The following is a 21,566-nucleotide window of genomic DNA, read 5'->3' as shown; positions in this document are numbered from 1 at the left end:
ATAGATAGATAGATAGATAGATAGATAGATAGATAGATAGATAGATAGATAGATAGATAGATAGATAGATAGGTAGATGGATAGATAGGTAGATAGATAGATAGATAGATAGATAGATAGATAGATAGATAGATAGATAGATAGGTAGATAGATTGATAGATAGATAGATAGATAGATAGATAGATAGATAGAACAGAACTTAGAAAACGTTATAGAACAGAACTTAGAACAAGGTAAAGAACAGACTATAAATAAGACTATAGCCTAGAATATACATATACTATATTATATACTAAACTATATACTATGCTTTAACTATACTATATGCCACACTAGTCTATAAAGTTGTCTAGATTTTAGGAGAAAATAAGCTATAAACTAAACTACACCATAGAATAGACTAATGACTAGACTATAAACTATGCTAAAGACTTGGCTATAGATTAAGTTATAGGCTTGGCTATATGCTAGGCTATAGATTTTACTATAGTCTAGACTATAGATTGGTTGCCGCACTGAGGAAGAAAAAGTTATCTATTCAAGAACTTAGGTTAGGTTAAACGCCGTAAAAACAACGTATGTGTACTTGGACACCGTAAGGTCCATTGTGATTCTCTTTAAGAAGTGATGATCCAAAAACAGAGAAGCCAAAACATTATTACAACACAAGAATGAAAATACAGATAAATAAATAATTAATTCTCAATCTATTCAAGACTTAACAGGTTGAATTTTGTTAAATCTATTTTAAATCAAAAACACTAACTGTCAACCTTTAGCTTCAGCACATTATTAGTTTATTTTTAAATTATGTTTGCACTTAAATACACTAAAGAGTAGCACAAGTATTAAAAACTGTTTTTGTTATCTAGTATTTTGTTTGTAAACACAAACATACTCATAAAGTTTTGCTGCTTTGAACTTCAACTTTGAACCTTTAAACAGATTAAAAATGACCTAATTTTGTTAGACATATTTAATTGAATAGTTGTTTTAAAACTTTTTTTAAAGAATATGAGATTAAAGAAGAATTGCATTAAAAAATTAAAAGATAATTTAAAACACAATATTTTTATTAAAAATTAGACTTTTTCGCATAACCGTGTCCATTATCAAAGGCGCTTTTTTATGCATATTTAAATCACAACAAAACAAAAAAATCAATAAAAAAGAAATTAGCAAAAGAAGAAAAACTAAACTATGTAACATTGACAATAATTTAAAAAAAAACTCACCTTCATTGGCATATGGATCAAATTCAGGATCGATTTTAGGTGTTAAAAATGCAATAAATAAATTTAAATGATAAATACCGAGAGCATAGCAAACAATATACCAGCCCTGATTTAAAAATATACGTAGCAGGAAGATTAAAACTAAGACGGCAGCACCAATCCAACGTGCTTTTGTATGGGGTGTAGAACGATCCAAGGCAGATTGATAAATCTATAGAAAAACCAATAAAATTTATTAAAACATTAATAAAAAAGTTAAATTTATAAAATCTTATTTAAAAACAAAAACATACTTGTGATATACGTAGAAAAAACTTTTTCACTCCGCCACTGGATGACGTTGACGCCGTCGTATCTTCATTCATCATATTTACTTATGATTACGACCTTCCTTCTCTGCCACTTAATTTGTTGTTGTAGCCTCCTTGTCTATACTGTTTTATTTTTTTATTATTTTCTACTAATTACAAAATTTATAGTAACTAGTTAAGGTTGTTGTTGCTTTTTAACCCCAATAAAGGGTGTTTTAGTTTTGTTTTTAAGGAATTTATTACAAAAATTATTGAAAACTAATAACTAAAAAAAAATAAAGAAAATCACACGTCACTTTTTCTTTACTCTTCTTCTACTATCTTGTGTTATCGTCGTCTCTTTTTATATGACTTTCGTACTTTAATTATTTCATTTTTTTCTATAATTCATGTTCTTTAATTTTTTTTCGCTGCTGCCGCTGCTAAAAAGATTGTCTACTACTAAAAGGGAACAACAAAAAAAAATGGAAAATCAAATCACTTATTAAAGCGGCCTTTGCCTACATTTGATTGTGTTTTTCTTCTAATTCTAGATTTTCTAATATTTTATCAGTATAATTTGCTTTTTTTGTAGTTGTATTAACCACCAGATGACAAAAGTTAATATGGGGAATTGTGAAAAAAAACACAACCAAATTTCTTTTCAACACTTTAAAACCGTAATATTAAGAATTTAAACTTAATATAACAGCAAATATTATTAAAAATTTATTAAATCTTTATATTACAACTAAAAATTATAAGAACTTTTCTTTAAAATTCTAAATTTTTTCGTAAAAATTAAATTTTCCACTGACAGTCGGCAGATTTCTTTTCTTGTGTTTTCTTTAGTTTTTTTTTCTCACTTCTATTTCTGACAAGCCCACGTCATTGAGCAACAGAGTTGTATTTTTTATGTACTTAAGAATTTAATACGTTTTGCAGAAAGTTTAACAATATATTAAAAATACGCTTTAAAAAAATCAATTATTAATTAAAATATTAAACACTATCTAAATTTAAGTTACTTTATTTAAGTTTTAAAACTTAAATTTACTAAAATGTAAAAAAAAAAACTTTTAATTTGTATCTAATTTACTACAAGTTTTTACAACTATTTGCAGTTTATCTTTAAACGTTAAATTACTTTAAAATGTATGTGCTAGACAGAGATAGTTATAGTGACGTTTGTCCTAAACGTTTAGGGTGAACCATATAATATAAATTATTTAAAGGCGTTAAATTCAAATTAATTTTTTATATCACTTTAGATTACAGATTTTGGACTAAAGTTTGGAATACGAACTAGATTTAACCATAGATTATGGTAGTCTATAATCCGGACAACAATCTAGACCACACACTAGTTAAGAGTCTGGACTATAGATAAACATACTGCTATTGCTAATCTGTCTGGAATATAGACTAGACTATGGTCTGAACTATTGACTAGAATTTAGTCCGGACTGTTGAACAGACTATAGTTTGGACTATAAACAAGACTATAGACTATTTTCTATTATCTTAACTTAATTTTATCTAGACTAAAAACTTGATTATAGTCTTGACCAAAGACTAGAATATAATCTGAACTATAGACTTGATTACAATCTAGACTTCAGACTATACTATAGGCTAGATTATAAGCTGGACTATAGACTAGACTGTAGGTAAGACAATAGATTAGACTACATAGACTATAGACATAACTATAGTGAAGACTGCAGTCTAGACTATAGGCTGGAGTGTAGACTAGACCATAGTCTAGACTATAGTATGGACTACATACTACACTATAAGCTGGACTTTAGACTGGGCCATAAAAGAGACTATACTCTAAACTATAGACTACACTTTATTTGGGCTATAAACTAAATCTGGATTATAGAGCAAACTATTGTCTAGACAATAGACTAGACTATTGTCTGGACTATAGACTAGACTATTGACTGGACTATAAACTAGACTATTATCTGAACTATAGACTAGACTATTGCCTGGACTATAGACTAGACTATGACTAGACTATTGACCGGACTATAGACTAGACTATTGTCCGGACTATAGACTAGAATATTGTCCGGACTATAGACTAGACTATTGTCCGGACTATAGACTAGACTATTGTCTGGACTATAGACTAGACTATAGTCTAGACTATTGTCCGGACTATAGACTAGAATATAGTCTAGACTATTGTCCGGACTATAGACTAGACTATTGTCTGGACTATAGACTAGACTATTGACTGGTCTATAAACAAGACTATTATCTTAACTATAGACTGGACTATAGACTAGACCATAGTCTGTCCTATAGACTAGACTATAGTATTGACTATAGGCTATGGTCTAGTCTATAGTACTATAGACTAGGCTATTGTCTGGACTATAGACTAGACTATTGTCTGGACTATAGACTAGACTATTGTCTGGATTCTAGACTAGACTATTGTCTGGACTATAGACTAGAATATTATTTGGACTATAGACTAGACCATAGTCTGGACTATAGACTAGACCATAGTCTGGACTATAGACTAGACCATAGTCTGGACTATAGACTAGACCATAGTCTGGACTATAGACTAGACTATAGTCTGGACTATGGACTAGACTATAGTCTGGAGTAGGGACTAGAAAATAGTCTGGGCTGTAGAATATACTATAAAATGGACAATAAATAAGACTATAATCTGTAAAATAAACTAGACAATAATCTGGACTATAGACTAGACCATAATCTGGACTATAGACTAGACTATAGTCTGTACTATAGACTAGACTATAGTCTGGACTATAAAGAAGACTATGATCTGGACTGTAGAATAGACTATAGTCTGGGTCAATTAGATCATCTTTATACTAAGTAAACTATATGATAAGCTATAGTATATAGTATAGTCTGGAATATAGATTATTATATCTATTGATCAAAATATAAACTACATTGCAGCTAGACTATGGTGTATAGATTAGAATATATTGTGGATTATAGACTCCACCATCCACCCATTCACATGATCTTACATGTTCATGTTATATATAAGATCGAACCATCCTTAGAGGCATACTAGATTTTAAACTTGTTTTTCTTAATTAATACACAAAGTTTGTTCCGGTTTATATAAAATTTTTATTAAAAATATCTTAAACTTATGAAGCTATACTTAAAAACTATATCTTTGGATTGAAAAAAATTCTAAACTTAACATGTCACAATAAGTACAGAAGAACTCTTAAAAGTGTTCACGGTTTCTGGGAAAGTTTTTAAAATTTTTAATACAAATTTATTTTAAAAATTTGAAGTAAATTTTAAAATTTAGTACTTTTTTATTGGAACCATTGGAACCTTCCGAACGGAATACAGAAAGATTGAATTTAACTTTCTTTTGAAATTTATGAAACAGTGAAACTTTTAAAGAGTTTTTTTATATAAAAATTATTATAATTCTAAATATATAAAATTAAATGACTTTTTAGGACCTTAAGATTTATGACTCAATACTCATTTATAAAACGAAACGTGAAATAATTAATTTTACTGTTACGAAACATTTTTATAAGATAAATTAAGAAAAGGTCTTTATAAATACGGGAAATGAAAAAATTCTTAAAATTAGAACAGGGGTTCTGAAATTTGGATTTTATATAGTATTTTAAATACTAGTAAAAGAAATTTTCTAAAAAAATTAAATATTTGAAAAAAAGTGTTTAAAAATATTGATTTTTCTTAAATTTTTTCTGATTTTAAGGAATTTTATATATAAACTATAGCTAAATCTAAATAATACTTTGAGTGAATTTCTATATACAAAGAGGATTTATTTTTCATGAAATTCATTGAGTTGAGTTTTCTATTGTATAATTAAAATACAAAATAATTTATAATAAATAAATTAAAACTAATAAATAATAAAAATAATTTATTTAAACATAAATCTACAGCTAGGGAACTTAAAGGAGAACTATCCATTAACAGCTGATAGGGACAAATGCTGGGGGGTTTAACAAAGGTGGTGAAATTTGGATAACGTATAATTTCGGAGGGCTAAAAAGGAAGAAAAAAGAAATATGTTAACAAAAATCATATAAATTTCTTAATTTTTATAAATTATAAAACATTAAACTTACAATAGAAACAGCATCATTGGAAACCCGACAAAAGGTCATATGTTTGCCATTAATCATGCTCTGTTCCACTCTCTTGGTAAATAAAGGCTCAGACCAGGGTAATTGGTTAAGATGAGACAGGAAAGTACGATCATGAAACTCCACCGGATCAGAAATGATTAATTTATCTAAAACAATAAAAATAACATTCAAATTTGTTAAACAAAGTTAATAATAAAATTAAAAAATCAGTTTACTCACTTAACAAAGACTCCTCGTACAATATATCTTCTTCGGTCATATTAGCTCGATTCGGTTTTGTCTTGGCATATATAGTATTGGGTATATAGTCCAAAACATTACCATTGTATAAAAATAAATTCTCCACATCGGTCATATTTAATGAATAGAATTGATAAACACCAAAAGTTTCGAAAAATTCTCGAACCGGAGTCATGCTATAGCAACCGGCCAATTCTATGCGTGGATAATAGGTGATAAAAGACAAACACATTTCCTGTTTAGTCGAATAGCCACCAAAGGTGGGTCGTTTGCGTGAGGAAGTCTGTAAAAGGGAAATTTTGATTGTAGTTATAATGGTTCTCTTACATATAGAATAGACAATAGATTGGACTATAAACTATACCATTAGCCAGAATATAGACTAGACTATAGACTAGACTATAGACTAGACTATAGACTAGACTAAAAACTAGACTATAGACTAGACTATATACTAGACTATAGACTAGACTATAGACTATACTATAGACTAGACTATAGACTAGACTTTAGACTAGACTATAGACTAGACTATAGACTAGACTATAGACTAGACTATAGACTAGACTATAGACTAGACTATAGACTAGACTATAGACTAGACTATAGACTAGACTATAAATTAGACTATAGACTAGACTATAGACTAGACTATAGACTAGACTATAGACTAGACTATAGACTAGACTATAGACTAGACTATAGACTAGACTATAGACTAGACTATGGACTATACTATAAACTAGACTATAGACTAGACTATAGACTAGACTATAGACTAGACAATAGACTAGACTATAGACTAGACTATAGACTAGACTATAGACTAGACTATAGACTAGACTATAGACTAGACTATAGACTAGACTATAGACTAGACTATAGACTAGACTATAGACTAGACTATAGACTATGGACTAGACTATAGACTAGAATATAGACTAGACTATAGACTAGACTATAGACTAGACTATAGACTAGAATATAGACTAGACTATAGACTAGACTATAGACTAGACTATAGACTAGATAATAGACTAGACTATAGACTAGACTATAGACTAGACTATAGACTAGATAATAGACTAGACTATAGACTAGACTATAGACTAGACTATTGACAAGACTATAGACTAGACTATAGACTAGACTATAGACTAGACAATAGACTAGACAATAGGCTAGACTATAGACTAGACTATAGACTAGACTAGACTATAGACTAGTCTATAGATTAGACTATAGACTAGTCTATAGACTAGACTATAGACTAGACTATAGACTAGACTATAGACTAGTCTATAGACTAGACTGTAGACTAGACTATAGAGTGGAAAAAAACTAGATTATAGAATGAACTATATACTAGACTCTAATATGTACTGCAGAGAATCTTATTAGTAATAAAGATGTTACTTCATTTCTCTCCGTTAACTTACCTCATAAGCACAATCCGTTATTATATAATCTCCCGGCAGAACTACAGTTTCATTTTCCAATTGCCGCACTTGTTGGTAGTTATAATCGTAATTATCATCTTCAATAATACGTGGCAATTCCTTGCCATCGCGTACATGTCTTAAAGTCATTTTACGGCCAGCACGATGTGAGTGCAAAGTACCGGATATTATTTTGATGCCATCTTTAGGAAACATCTTTAATTTAAAGAGAACACAACAAATAGAATTAAAAAACCAATTTTGCAAAAATTTCACATATAACGTCTTCAGTTAACTAAATTCCATTAAAACTTACCTCATTCGAACACGAAGGACCACAGATGCCAACATTACGATAAAGCTTTTGACCTGTGGTATTAATTGTGTATCCGAAACAGAAACGCCTGATATCATAACGCCACCATCATGTTTGCGCAAATGTTTACTATAGTGTATGCGAAAACCAGAATGGTCTGAAGCTGTAAATGGAGGATAAGAAAAAAATATAAAATAAAATTACATACTACATATTTATAAATATACTTTTGGGTCAAATATGTTTCTATGTATGTTTGTATAAATTTTTTTATAGAGTTTAACTGTAAGGGAATTTTGTGTGAGTGTGGTTGAGGTGTCACTTGCAAAAATATTTACGTTTTTAAATTGAATAAATAGGTATGTGATTAAAACATTTGATCTGCAAAGATAGCGCGTATACCCTAGACTATAATCTGGAATGTAGCTTGAATTATAGGCCAGGCTATGTACTATATTGATTCTCGATTTTAGATTAGACTATAGACTAGACTATAGACTGGACTACAGACTAGACTATAGACTAAACTATAGACTAGACTACAGACTAGACTATAGCCTAGACTATAGACTAGACTAAAGACTAGACTATAGACTAGACTATAGACTAGACAATAGACTAGACTATAGACTAGAAAATAGACTAGTCTATAGACTAGACTATAAACTAGACTATAGACTAGACTATAGACTAGAAAATAGACTAGTCTATAGACTAGACTATAAACTAGACTATAGACTATACTATAGACTATAGACTAGACTATAGACTAGACTGTAGACTAGACTATAGACTATACTATAGACTAGACTATAGACTAGACTATAGACTAGACTATAGACTAGAATATAGACTAGACTATAGACTAGACTATAGACTAGACTATATATTAGACTATAGACTAGACTATAGACTAGACTATAGACTAGACTAGACTAGACTATTGACTAGACTATAGACTAGACTATAGACTAGACTATAGACTAGAATATAGACTGGGCTATAGACTAGACTATAGACTAGACTATAGACTAGGCTATAGACTAGTCTATAGACTAGACTATAGACTAGACTATAGACTAGACTATAGACTAGACTATAGACTAGACTATAGACTAGACTATAGACTAGACTATAGACTAGACTATAGACTAGACTATAGACTAGACTATAGACTAGACTATAGACTAGACTATAGACTAGACTATAGACTAGACTATAGACTAGACTATAGACTAGACTATAGACTAGACTATATACTAGACTATAGACTAGACTATAGACTAGACTATAGACTAGACTATAGACTAGACTATAGACTAGACTATAGACTAGACTTTAGACTAGACTATAGACTAGACTATAGACTAGACTATAGACTAGACTATAGACTAGACTATAGACTAGACTATAGACTAGACTATAGACTAGACTATAGACTAGACTATAGACTAGACTATAGGCTAGACTATAGACTAGACTATAGACTAGACTATAGACTAGACTATAGGCTAGACTATAGACTAGACTATAGACTAGACTATAGACTAAACTATAGACTAGACTATAAACTAGACTATAGACTAGACTATAGACTAGACTACAGACTAGACTATAGACTAGACTATAGACTAGACTATAGACTAGACTATAGACTAGACTATAGACTAGACTATAGACTAGACTATAGACTAGACTATAGACTAGACTATAGACTAGACTATAGACTAGACTATAGACTAGACTATAGACTAGACTATAGACTAGACTATAGACTAGACTATAGACTAGACTATAGACTAGACTATAGACTAGACTATAGACTAGACTATAGACTAGACTATAGACTAGACTATAGACTAGACTATAGACTAGACTATAGACTAGACTATAGACTAGACTATAGACTAGACTATAGACTAGACTATAGACTAGACTATAGACTAGACTATAGACTAGACTATAGACTAGACTATAGACTAGACTATAGACTAGACTATAGACTAGACTATAGACTAGACTATAGACTAGACTATAGACTAGACTATAGACTAGACTATAGACTAGACTATAGACTAGACTATAGACTAGACTATAGACTTGACTATAGACTTGACTATAGACTAGACTATAGACTAGACTATAGACTAGACTATAGACTAGACTATAGACTAGACTATAGACTAGACTATAGACTAGACTATAGACTAGACTATAGACTAGACTATAGACTAGACTATAGACTAGACTATAGACTAGACTATAGACTAGACTATAGACTACACTAAAGACTAGACTATAGACTAGACTATAGACTAGACTAGACTATAGACTATACTATAGACTAGACTATAGACTATACTATAGACTAGACTATAGACAAGACTATAGACTAGAGTATAGACTAGACTATAGACTAGACTATATACTAGACTATAGACTAGACTATATACTAGACTATAGACTAGACTATAGACTAGAATATAGACTAGACTATAGCCTTGACTATAGACTAGACTATAGACTAGACTGTGGACTATAGACAAGTGTATAGTCTTGATTATAGACAAGTCTATAGTCTTGATTATAGACAAGACTATAGTCTGGACTGTAGATGAGAGTATAGTCTGGACTATAGACAAAACTATAGTCTGGACTATGGACAAGATTATAGACTGAAATGTAGACTAGAATATACTCTGGACTATAGACAAGATTAGACTATATAGTAGATTGCAGATTAGACTATATTCTGCACTGTATATTAGAAAAAAGACTGGATTATAATCTGTCTATAGTCCAGTGTTTTAATTAGAGACTATAGTCTGGACTATAGACTACACTATATTATTGATTGCACTGACTTCCTATTCTAGTCTGGAAGCAAAATATTACTTTCATATTTAAGCCAAAATATTTCACCTTTTTACTAAAGGTTTTCTAAATTATGTCTTATTTTACTATCCAAAAAATATTAACTATAATCTGTCAAACTACATAACCTTCAAAATCCCTGTTAAAACTAGTAAAAACATAATCATCTATTAAATTTATAACAAAAAAAAAAAATAAATAAACAATTTCTCATGTTTAACAAATACTTGAGTTGTTTAAATTATTCATTATTATGAATCATTTTATTTTTTTTTTCTTTTTCAACAAAAATTAATAAAAATGTTTTACAAACTTCTGCACTAATTTGATAAGTCTTCAATATCATGTCGTCTCTATAGTTCATGCTTAAACCCTAATAAATATTAATCAATGTTGTGTTTCAAAATGTATGACAAACTTATTCTACCCTCATCATTAGCAGCAGTAAAAATGGCATTTCGAAGAAAAAAATGTTTGTTGTCAACGTTGTCAAATGAATGAATGAAATAAGTACTTACATTTAAGAGCATGAGGATTATCATAGTGTATTTCTAGCATATAGTATTTAGGGCCCGTTTTACCACCCACTGGTATGCCAACATGGGGTGGTAAAAATTGTCCTAGAGTAGAAAATATTAAACAAAATAAACATTATTATAGGTATGTAAGCAATAGAAAAAAATATGCTTTCATAGAGGAGAGAGAAAAAAAATTCTCAGAATTCCATAAAAATAAAAAAACAAAATATTTGCAGATTTATTTTTTTTGTTTACCTGAGGAGCCAATTGACCATACTGCCACTGGTGTAATACAAGCATCCCAATCACGCGGGGTTAATAAATTACTATTACACACTGCACCACTACTCTTTACCCAAACATCCCAAGAGGCTGGATCAGAACCGGGGTATGATTTAGTAGAACATTCAAATAGAGTCATGTGATGGACCAAAGGTTGTGATGCGCCACTATATAATAAGGAATAGAAAAAATACAGTTAAATTTTTAAATTTTCTAATAAAATGTCTGTTACAGTTATTTTTATGTTTTAGAAATTGAATAATTTCATGCATTATGTTTTGGTTTCTTAAATTACTCCTGCTGGGTTCTTTATCTGTTGACAGTGACAGATATTGTAAAATTCTACTATACATATTACATGGTTCGTAGATACATATGTATGTATGATTGGAATAGTGTTAGTAATGTGAATATATATAATCAAATTATTTAGGGGTTTCCAATGAATTCTTATTCTCAAATTTTGTCACAAAACAAAATCTCGATCGTGTAGACCTGGCCTCTTGAATCTATATTAAAAAGTTCAATCAAAACTATTTACAGGACTGACATATAGTCTAGTCCATAGTCAAGCCAACAAAATGGTGTATAGTTTATCTATAATCTAGTTTATATTCTGCTCTATAATTTTGTATAATCTGGGATTAAGTTTGAACTATAGTTCCTACCAAAGTCTTAAATATAATTTAAATTATAGCCTAGCTATAATCTGGATTATAGTCTGATTTATATTCTGGCCACTAGCCAAAACTATAGTATAGCATAAAGCCTTAATTATACTCTACTCTATTGTCAGGCCAATAGTTAGAATCTGGACTTTAGTTTGTCCAATCGGAAAAAGGTAAAATAATACATTGAAAAATTATTTCGGGGAATTTTTCTGTGCTAAAAACCCTACATGTCTAAGTCATAAGTGACAAGCTTTTGCCATTTCTCTGGGTTAATGCTCTCGCATAGAGATGCTCAAACAATTTTGTCATTACCCTAAATCAACAGCATTAACTATAGATCTCTCGTTATAAATAAAAACATAATTTTAATGATAATTAAAAAATTTAAGGTAAAATTTTACCACGATAAAAAATGCAGAAATTTAAATAGATTTAATAAATGTTTATCATTCCAATAATGGGATCTAAAAGTTCGTTAGGTTAGTGTGTTGGGAGTCACTGTTTCTAGTGACCAACTATTTTTGTCATACAATTTATTGCTGTTGGTGAAAGATATATAATATTATGGTAATTTTTTGCGAAAAGCCACACAACCAATGTATTATGTACATATTTTAACATACATATGTATGTATAAATGTTTATTTATGACATGAAAGGTATAACTCAATATTTGACAGATAATTAATTAAAAAGAAGTGGAGTAGAATCGAAAATGACGAGAAACTTGAAGAGAACTAGAAATGAACTAGAACAAAAGTAGAACAGAACTAGAAATCAACTAGAAATGAACTAGAACAGACCTAGAAATGAACTAGAGCAGAACTAGAACAGAACTAGAACAGAACTAGAACAGAACTAGAACAGAACTAGAACAGAACTAGAACAGAACTAGAACAGAACTAGAACAGAACTAGAACAGAACTAGAACAGAACTAGAACAGAACTAGAACAGAACTAGAACAGAACTAGAACAGAACTAGAACAGAACTAGAACAGAACTAGAACAGAACTAGAACAGAACTAGAACAGAACTAGAACAGAACTAGAACTAGAACAGAACTAGAACAGAACTAGAACTAGAACAGAACTAGAACAGAACTAGAACAGAACTAGAACAGAACTAGAACAGAACTAGAACAGAACTAGAACAGAACTAGAACAGAACTAGAACAGAACTAGAACAGAACTAGAACTAGAACAGAACTAGAACAAAACTAGAACAGAACTAGAACAGAACTAAAACAGAACTAGAACAGAACTAGAACAGAACTAGAACAGAACTAGAACAGAACAGAACTAGAACAGAACTAGAACAGAACTAGAACAGAACTAGAACAGAACTCGAACAGAACTAGAACAGAACTAGAACAGAACTAGAACAGAACTAGAACAGAACTAGAACAGAACTAGAACAGAACTAGAACAGAACTAGAACAGAACTAGAACAGAACTAGAACAGAACTAGAACAGAACTAGAACAGAACTAGAACAGAACTAGAACAGAACTAGAACAGAACTAGAACAGAACTAGAACAGAACTAGAACAGAACTAGAACAGAACTAGAACAGAACTAGAACAGAACTAGAACAGAACTAGAACAGAACTAGAACAGAACTAGAACAGAACTAGAACAGAACTAGAACAGAACTAGAACAGAACTAGAACAGAACTAGAACAGAACTAGAACAGAACTAGAAAACAGAACTAGAACAGAACTAGAACAGAACTAGAACAGAACTAGAACAGAACTAGAATAGAACTAGAACAGAACTAGAACAGAACTAGAACAGAACTAGAACAGAACTAGAACAGAACTAGAACAGAACTAGAACAGAACTAGAACAGAACTAGAACAGAACTAGAACAGAACTAGAACAGAACTAGAACAGAACTAGAACAGAACTAGAACAGAACTAGAACAGAACTAGAACAGAACTAGAACAGAACTAGAACAGAACTAGAACAGAACTAGAACAGAACTAGAATTGAACTAGAGTTGTTGTTGTCTAATCGAAATTTTGAATTATGACATTCTGGACATAACATTCTTTTGCACACATTTGTAAATCTAATGACAGATATTTGTCGGAGCTATATAAAAAAATGTCACAAAATATGACAAACCTTTTTTTTATGTTAACATAAAGAGTTAAATAAATAAAAGAATGATTATAAATTTAAGATTTTAAAGAGGATTTTAAAAACTATAAAAATACCAACCTTTCACGTGTCAACAAAGCTTCATAACCAATAATATGATGTTTTTCCGACAAAGCAGGAGCCTTTATAATTTTGCACCAATATAAAGTATCCATGGAGGCATCTATGGTGACCTGTTAATAAAAAAAGAAAATTGTAAAAATTAATAAGAAAAGATTTTTAGTTAAAATTTTAAACTTACATTTTGCACCGTAACATCCCATTTTTGTACATCTTGATGATTTCTATTGACAGTATGAGGCTTACGAAACATAGGTCCTAGCAGGTGTAAAGGTTTAGAACCACGATTTTTACCATGTCCCTTAAGATTGCCATGTATAGGATCGGTATCACCAAAAGACCACAAGACTTTAATGGTATCGCTCTGTAAGTGGGAAAAATAGTTTAAGGGTTAATTAAATTATAAATATAAGTCTGGCAACCTTAATGTGTAAATACGACTTAAAAATAATAACGGTATTTGTAAGGAGAGTTAGGCTCTCTGTAAATCTCATCAATAATATTGTAAGAGATTTAAAATACTTTAACTGGAGACTAATAAAGTCGATAATCCAGCTGTGACCTTACTATTCCACTATCAAATATTAATAACAATTTAATAAAACAAAATGGCAAAATTAACTGGTATCTAAGAAAATATCAATTTAATAAAAACATTTTATAATAGATTCCTTCATTCCCCTCCCAGCTTTAGCATGTGTTAGCCAAAATGATATTTGTTCCTTGCGCATAGTCTGCACAATGGCTCGTGATAAGAAACATGAACTGGAACAGTCAGATTACTACGGTAATACTGCCTTATTAAAGGCCTGTTATTTGGGTAGTTTGGAGGCGGTTATAACCCTTTTACAATTTGGTGCTGATATCAAAGCTGTTAATCATTATGGTAAACCAAAAAATGAATACAAAAAAACTAGGTTAAAAACATGACATTTGATACACCTACTCTTCTTTTCTATTTGTATATATTAAAATTAAGGTCAAAATGCTTTAACCTTAGCCACTTGTAGCGGTAATATAAAATTAATTTGTGAACTTTTACGTTATTGCTCCTATAAGGAATTTAATAAAACCACTTTGACACCTGCTCTGTGTGTGGCAACGTTGCGGCAAAATTGGCAATTAGTTAAATTTTACAAGGAACTGGATCGTTATAACAGTGAGGATATACAAACAGCACATGGTAAATATGTTTGTGTGAGGAATATATATTTGTTTACTTTTTTGAATGGTTCACACTAGTAATGAAATGCTAGCGAAAAACAAGAACAGAACTAGAAAAGCATTAGAACGGAACTAGAACAGAACTGGAACAGAACTAGAACTGAACTAGAACTGAACTAGAACAGAACTAGAACAGAACTAGAACAGAACTAGAACAGAACTAGAACAGAACTAGAACAGAACTAGAACAGAACTAGAACAGAACTAGAACAGAACTAGAACAGAACTAGAACAGAACTAGAACAGAACTAGAACAGAACTAGAACAGAACTAGAACAGAACTAGAACAGAACTAGAACAGAACTAGAACAGAACTAGAACAGAACTAGAACAGAACTAGAACAGAACTAGAACAGAACTAGAACAGAACTAGAACAGAACTAGAACAGAACTAGAACAGAACTAGAACAGAACTAGAACAGAACTAGAACAGAACTAGAACAGAACTAGAACAGAACTAGAACAGAACTAGAACAGAACTAGAACAGAACTAGAACAGAACTAGAACAGAACTAGAACAGAACTAGAACAGAACTAGAACAGAATTAGAACAGAACTAGAACAGAACTAGAACAGAACTAGAACAGAATTAGAACGGAACTAGAACAGAACTAGAACAGAACTAGAACAGAACTAGAACAGAACTAGAACAGAACTAGAACAGAACTAGAACAGAACTAGAACAGAACTAGAACAGAACTAGAACAGAACTAGAACAGAACTAGAACAGAACTGAACTAGAACTGAACTAGAACTGAACTAGAACTGAACTAGAACTGAACTAGAACTGAACTGAACTGAACTAAAACTGAACTGAACTAGAACTGAACTAGAACTGAACTAGAACTGAACTAGAACTGAACTAGAACTGAACTAGAACTGAACTAGAACTGAACTAGAACTGAACTAGAACTGAACTAGAACTGAACTAGAACTGAACTAGAACTGAACTAGAACTGAACTAGAACTGAACTAGAACTGAACTAGAACTGAACTAGAACTGAACTAGAACTGAACTAGAACTGAACTAGAACTGAACTAGAACTGAACTAGAACTGAACTAGAACTGAACAGAACTGAACTAGAACTGAACTAGAACTGAACTAGAACTGAACTAGAACTGAACTAGAACTGAACTAGAACTGAACTAGAACTGAACTAGAACTGAACTAGAACTGAACTAGAACTGAACTAGAACTGAACTAGAACTGAACTAGAACTGAACCTAGAACTGAACTAGAACTGAACTAGAACTGAACTAGAACTGAACTAGAACTGAACTAGAACTGAACTAGAACTGAACTAGAACTGAACTAGAACTGAACTAGAACTGAACTAGAACTGAACTAGAACTGAACTAGAACTGAACTAGAACTGAAACTAGAACTGAACTAGAACTGAACTAGAACTGAACTAGAACTGAACTAGAACTGAACTAGAACTGAACTAGAACTGAACTAGAACTGAACTAGAACTGAACTAGAACTGAACTAGAACTGAACTAGAACTGAACTAGAACTGAACTAGAACTGAACTAGAACTGAACTAGAACTGAACTAGAACTGAACTAGAACTGAACTAGAACTGAACTAGAACTGAACTAGAACTGAACTAGAACTGAAATAGAACTGAACTAGAACTGAACTAGAACTGAACTAGAACTGAACTAGAACTGAACTAGAACTGAACTAGAACAGAACTAGAACTGAACTAGAACTGAACTAGAACTGAACTAGAACTGAACTAGAACTGAACTAGATTTGAACTAGAACTGAACTAGAACTGAACTAGAACTGAACTAGAACTGAACTAGAACTGAACTAGAACTGAACTAGAACTGAACTAGAACTGAACTAGAACTGAACTAGAACAGAACTAGAACTGAACTAGAACTGAACTAGAACTGAACAAGAACTGAACTAGAACTGAACTAGAACTGAACTAGAACTGAACTAGAACTGGACTGGAACTGAACTAGAACTGAAATAGAACAGAACTAGAACTGAACTAGAACTGATCTTGAACTGAACTAGAACTGAAATAGAACTGAACTAGAACTGATCTTGAACTGAAATAGAACTGAACTAGAACTGATCTTGAACTGAACTAGAACTTAACTAGAACTGATCTTGAACTGAACTAGAACTAGAACTGAACTAGAACTGAAATAGAACAGAACTAGAACTGAACTAGAACTGATCTTGAACTGAACTAGAACCGAACTAGAACTGAAATAGAACTGAACTAGAAGTGAACTAGAACTGAACTAGAACTGAACTAGAACTGAACTAGAACTGAACTAGAACTGAACTAGAACTGAACTAGAACTGAACTAGAACTGCAAAGTGCATAACTTTTCTATAATCTCCATTTCGGTGCTAGCGTAAATCACTTCTTTTCAACAACCTAATCTTCTCATTTCTTTTAGGTTTAAATTACGAGGATATTATGGGCTTTTTAAAATTACGTAATTCAAACACATGTCATCCGCATCATCACCAAAAACATATGCATATTTAAGTGTTTTTCTCTTCATTTTTATCCCAAATTTATTATTATCATTACAATTATAGTTATTAACATTATTATTATTATTACTTGGGAATATTTTGTGGCTTACAGTAGATGTTTTACTTTTTATATTCATTTTTTGTGTTTTATTTATTGCGTAGCATTTAGATGATTATTATCGAATGTGTTTGTGTTTCTTTAAATATATATATACTAAATAAAAATATATTGTACACTTTTTATTATTATTTAAAAATATGACTGCCTGACTGAATGTCTGTCAAATGGAATTACTACTCACCCCCAAAGGTATATCGTAGGGATCACAAGTTTCAATTTGTCTATAAAATTCAACTTGTGTATGAGTGGCATTTTGAAAACCATCTAAAACTATATAGTTTTGTGTATCATCTTGTATGGGAGCGGCATTATGTTGTGAATATGAGCCATGACAATCCTAGATAGAGATAGAGAGGATAAAAAAGGAATAAAATTAATAAATTGTTAATAAAAATGTTTTTAGTAAGTTTTAACTTGTACCTAGTGTGTTTTGCTATAAAAATAAATAAAATCTTATCATTTGTCTACATAAACAATTTTAATTTATGACTGTTAAATAAATTTATGTATTATATTAGATCATTAGGTGTATCGGGTGTAACTACTTATTACAAATTGCGATAGTGAGAAAATGTTTAATTAAAAGAAATTGTTACAGAACTAACTAGAACAGAACTAGAACAGAACTAGAACAGAACTAGAACAGAACTAGAACAGAACTAGAACAGAACTAGAACAGAACTAGAACAGAACTAGAACAGAACTACAACAGAACTAGAACAGAACTAGAACAGAACTAGAACAGAACTAGAACAGAACTAGAACAGAACTAGAACAGAACTAGAACAGAACTAGAACAGAACTAGAACAGAACTAGAACAGAACTAGAACAGAACTAGAACAGAACTAGAACAGAACTAAAACAGAACTAGAACAGAACTAGAACAGAACTAGAACAGAACTAGAACAGAACTAGAACAGAACTAGAACAGAACTAGAACAGAACTAGAACAGAACTAGAACAGAACTAGAACAGAACTAGAACAGAACTAGAACAGAACTAGAACAGAACTAGAACAGAACTAGAACAGAACTAGAACAGAACTAGAACAAACTAGAACAGAACTAGAACAGAACTAGAACAGAACTAGAACAGAACTAGAACAGAACTAGAACAGAACTAGAACGGAACTAGAACAGAACTAGAACAGAACTAGAACAGAACTAGAACAGAACTACAACAGAACTAGAACAGAACTAGAACAGAACTAAACAGAACTAGAACAGAACTAGAACAGAACTAGAACAGAACTAGAACAGAACTAGAACAGAACTAGAACAGAACTAGAACAGAACTAGAACAGAACTAGAACAGAACTAGAACAGAACTAGAACAGAACTAGAACAGAACTAGAACAGAACTAGAACAGAACTAGATCAGAACTAGAACAGAACTAGAACTAGAACAGAACTAGAACAGAACTAGAACAGAACTAGAACAGAACTAGAACAGAACTAGAACAGAACTAGAACAGAACTAGAACAGAACTAGAACAGAACTAGAACAGAACTAGAACAGAACTAGAACAAAACTAGAACAGAACTAGAACAGAACTAGAACAGAACTAGAACAGAACTAGAACAGAACTAGAACCGGACTAGAACAGACTCAGATCAGAACTAGAATGGAACTAGAACAGAACTAGAACAGAACTAGAACAGAACTGGAACAGAACTAGAACAGCACTAGAACAGTACTAGAACAAAACTAGAACAGAACTGGAACAGAACTAAAACTGAACTAGTTCACACTATATACTATAGCTTGGACTATATGATATGTAGTAAACTGGTATTTAGTCTAGATAGTAGACTAGTCTTTGGTGTATAGACTATGAATAGGTCTATAGTTTGCAATCTAGACTGATCATTAGTTTCGCTTTTCGAATGTTCTATAGTTTAGACTTTAGACTTAAGATCTGTTTAGATTTAATACAAAGATCTGTATTTACTAAATCTTAAATTTTATTTTTTTTAAATTAATAAATCGTTAATATTTCCCCCCAAAAAAAATCTTTTATAAATTTGTAATTTATCTTTCTTTAAGGATTTCATTCCTGTAAAAGAAAAAAGTTTTTGAAAATCCTAAAATTATTTAATCATTTAACTGATAGAAAGTTTTGTTAGAATTTATACATTTTAAATCTTGTATATTTCAAAATTTCTCACACATTCTAAATAACACATTTGCACAAAGATACAAAATATTAAGGAGGTTATTTTTATTTGTGAAAATATTTTTATTTTTGATATTTTGGGACATGGGGTTAATAATGGGGCACAAGGGTTTGAAGAAAACTTTTGGTTTTCTGAATTTAACTTTAGAAAAAAAGTCATGCCTAAAACATAACCCCCCTAATATCTATTGTCATATTTATATGTCTGTAGTAATTATAGTATTTCATCCTTCATTCATTTTATAAGAATTATAGAATATTTTTCCTTTAACATTGTTTTTTTTTGTTTTTGTTGTAATTCGCCAACTGATGTCTACATATAGTCAGTTTGCTAAAAACAATAAAACCATAATTCAAAATGTCACCTGATGAGACACAAAAGAATACAAAAGACGACAAATAAGATAAAAAACAAAAACAAAAACACTGACTTTAACTGAAATTGTAAAGACAAGAAGTAATGAAATGTGTTGAAAATAAAAATGACTAAACGACATAAAAACTGTTTCTTAAAAATGTATAAAAATTGTATTACATATTGGAGTTAAAATTCTGATGGCAAAAAATACGTGTGTTTATACACTTACAAACATATATACATATACATACATACATACAAACATATCATGTGTCTGGAATTAATTTAATGAATTTATTTATCGGCTAAGAATTTTTTTCTACAAAACATATATATCATGACAAATCATGTTTAACATTCATATGTGAGAGTTTCTTTAAAAATAAGAAAATTATTCATAAATAAAACATATAAAATGTACAAAAAAAAAAAAAAAAAACAACCAACCCAAGTCTCAAATCCATTGTCTTTTTCCTACCTCCAAGGTATAATCATTCAGCAGCACCTTTTTGTTCTTTTTCAGATTTTAAATCAGAATATTAAAAGAAACATAAATTACATTATGTTTACATTCCGTTATGTGAATGAGTGTTATTTACATAATATTACGTGCTTTAGTATTTTGTTTAAGTCTAATTATTTTTAAATTGTTAATGTAAATGAAAATTATTTAAAAGGTTTTAAATATTTAATTACGATATAAATATGTAACGGTAAACAAACCCTATATTCAGCAGCCATTAATTTTAAGGAATTTTGAACTCTGAGCATTACAGATCTGTCAGACTACAGACAAATCTATAGTTCATACTACAGATTAGTAGTGAACGAGAAATGAACTAGAACTGAACTAGAACTGAACTAGAACTGAACTAGAACTGAACTAGAACTGAACTAGAACTGAACTAGAACTGAACTAGAACTGAACTAGA

The 21,566-nt window shown here is 30.7% G+C and overlaps 3 protein-coding genes across 3 annotated transcripts in view; 1 reads left to right on the top strand and 2 right to left on the bottom strand.

Annotated features, from left to right (window-relative positions):
* The window catches only part of LOC124418448 (protein RER1-like), a 2,914-nt gene extending 529 nt beyond the window's left edge, over positions 1 to 2,385 (bottom strand). Inside the window, exons 1-3 of the mRNA XM_046953428.1 lie at positions 2,345 to 2,385; positions 1,530 to 1,988; positions 1,103 to 1,447 (exon numbers count right to left, since the gene is read on the bottom strand). Coding sequence (XP_046809384.1) covers positions 1,103 to 1,447; positions 1,530 to 1,604 — 420 coding nt within the window. The 5' untranslated portion in view covers positions 1,605 to 1,988; positions 2,345 to 2,385. The remainder of the gene's footprint in view (positions 1 to 1,102; positions 1,448 to 1,529; positions 1,989 to 2,344) is intronic.
* A 2,256-nt stretch (positions 2,386 to 4,641) lies between these two features.
* Positions 4,642 to 21,566, bottom strand: part of LOC111677369 (MOXD1 homolog 1) — a 30,900-nt gene continuing 13,975 nt past the window's right edge. Inside the window, 11 exon segments of the mRNA XM_046955227.1 lie at positions 4,642 to 5,576; positions 5,660 to 5,826; positions 5,900 to 6,203; positions 7,360 to 7,575; positions 7,676 to 7,731; positions 7,734 to 7,838; positions 11,068 to 11,169; positions 11,323 to 11,516; positions 14,245 to 14,357; positions 14,426 to 14,608; positions 18,281 to 18,436. Of these exon segments, the coding sequence (XP_046811183.1) occupies positions 5,394 to 5,576; positions 5,660 to 5,826; positions 5,900 to 6,203; positions 7,360 to 7,575; positions 7,676 to 7,731; positions 7,734 to 7,838; positions 11,068 to 11,169; positions 11,323 to 11,516; positions 14,245 to 14,357; positions 14,426 to 14,608; positions 18,281 to 18,436 (1,779 nt within the window). The 3' untranslated portion in view covers positions 4,642 to 5,393.
* On the top strand, positions 14,721 to 18,205 carry LOC111687939 (DNA replication inhibitor plutonium). The gene is made up of 4 exons (XM_023450426.2): positions 14,721 to 14,868; positions 14,933 to 15,130; positions 15,224 to 15,427; positions 17,897 to 18,205. The coding sequence occupies exons 1-4, from the start codon at positions 14,853 to 14,855 to the stop codon at positions 17,986 to 17,988; spliced, it is 510 nt and encodes a 169-aa protein (XP_023306194.1). The 5' UTR covers positions 14,721 to 14,852; the 3' UTR covers positions 17,989 to 18,205.

This window comes from Lucilia cuprina, chromosome 6, assembly GCF_022045245.1.
Source record: "Lucilia cuprina isolate Lc7/37 chromosome 6, ASM2204524v1, whole genome shotgun sequence".
Classification (NCBI taxonomy): Eukaryota; Metazoa; Arthropoda; class Insecta; order Diptera; family Calliphoridae; genus Lucilia; species Lucilia cuprina.
This window is presented reverse-complemented; position numbering and strand designations above follow the sequence as displayed.

Coding starts and splice junctions, on each gene's coding strand:
- LOC111687939 (XM_023450426.2), top strand. Junction 15,131..15,223: donor CAAAGCTGTTAATCATTATG/GTAAACCAAAAA, acceptor ATTAAAATTAAG/GTCAAAATGCTTTAACCTTA. Junction 15,428..17,896: donor GGATATACAAACAGCACATG/GTAAATATGTTT, acceptor CATTTCTTTTAG/GTTTAAATTACGAGGATATT.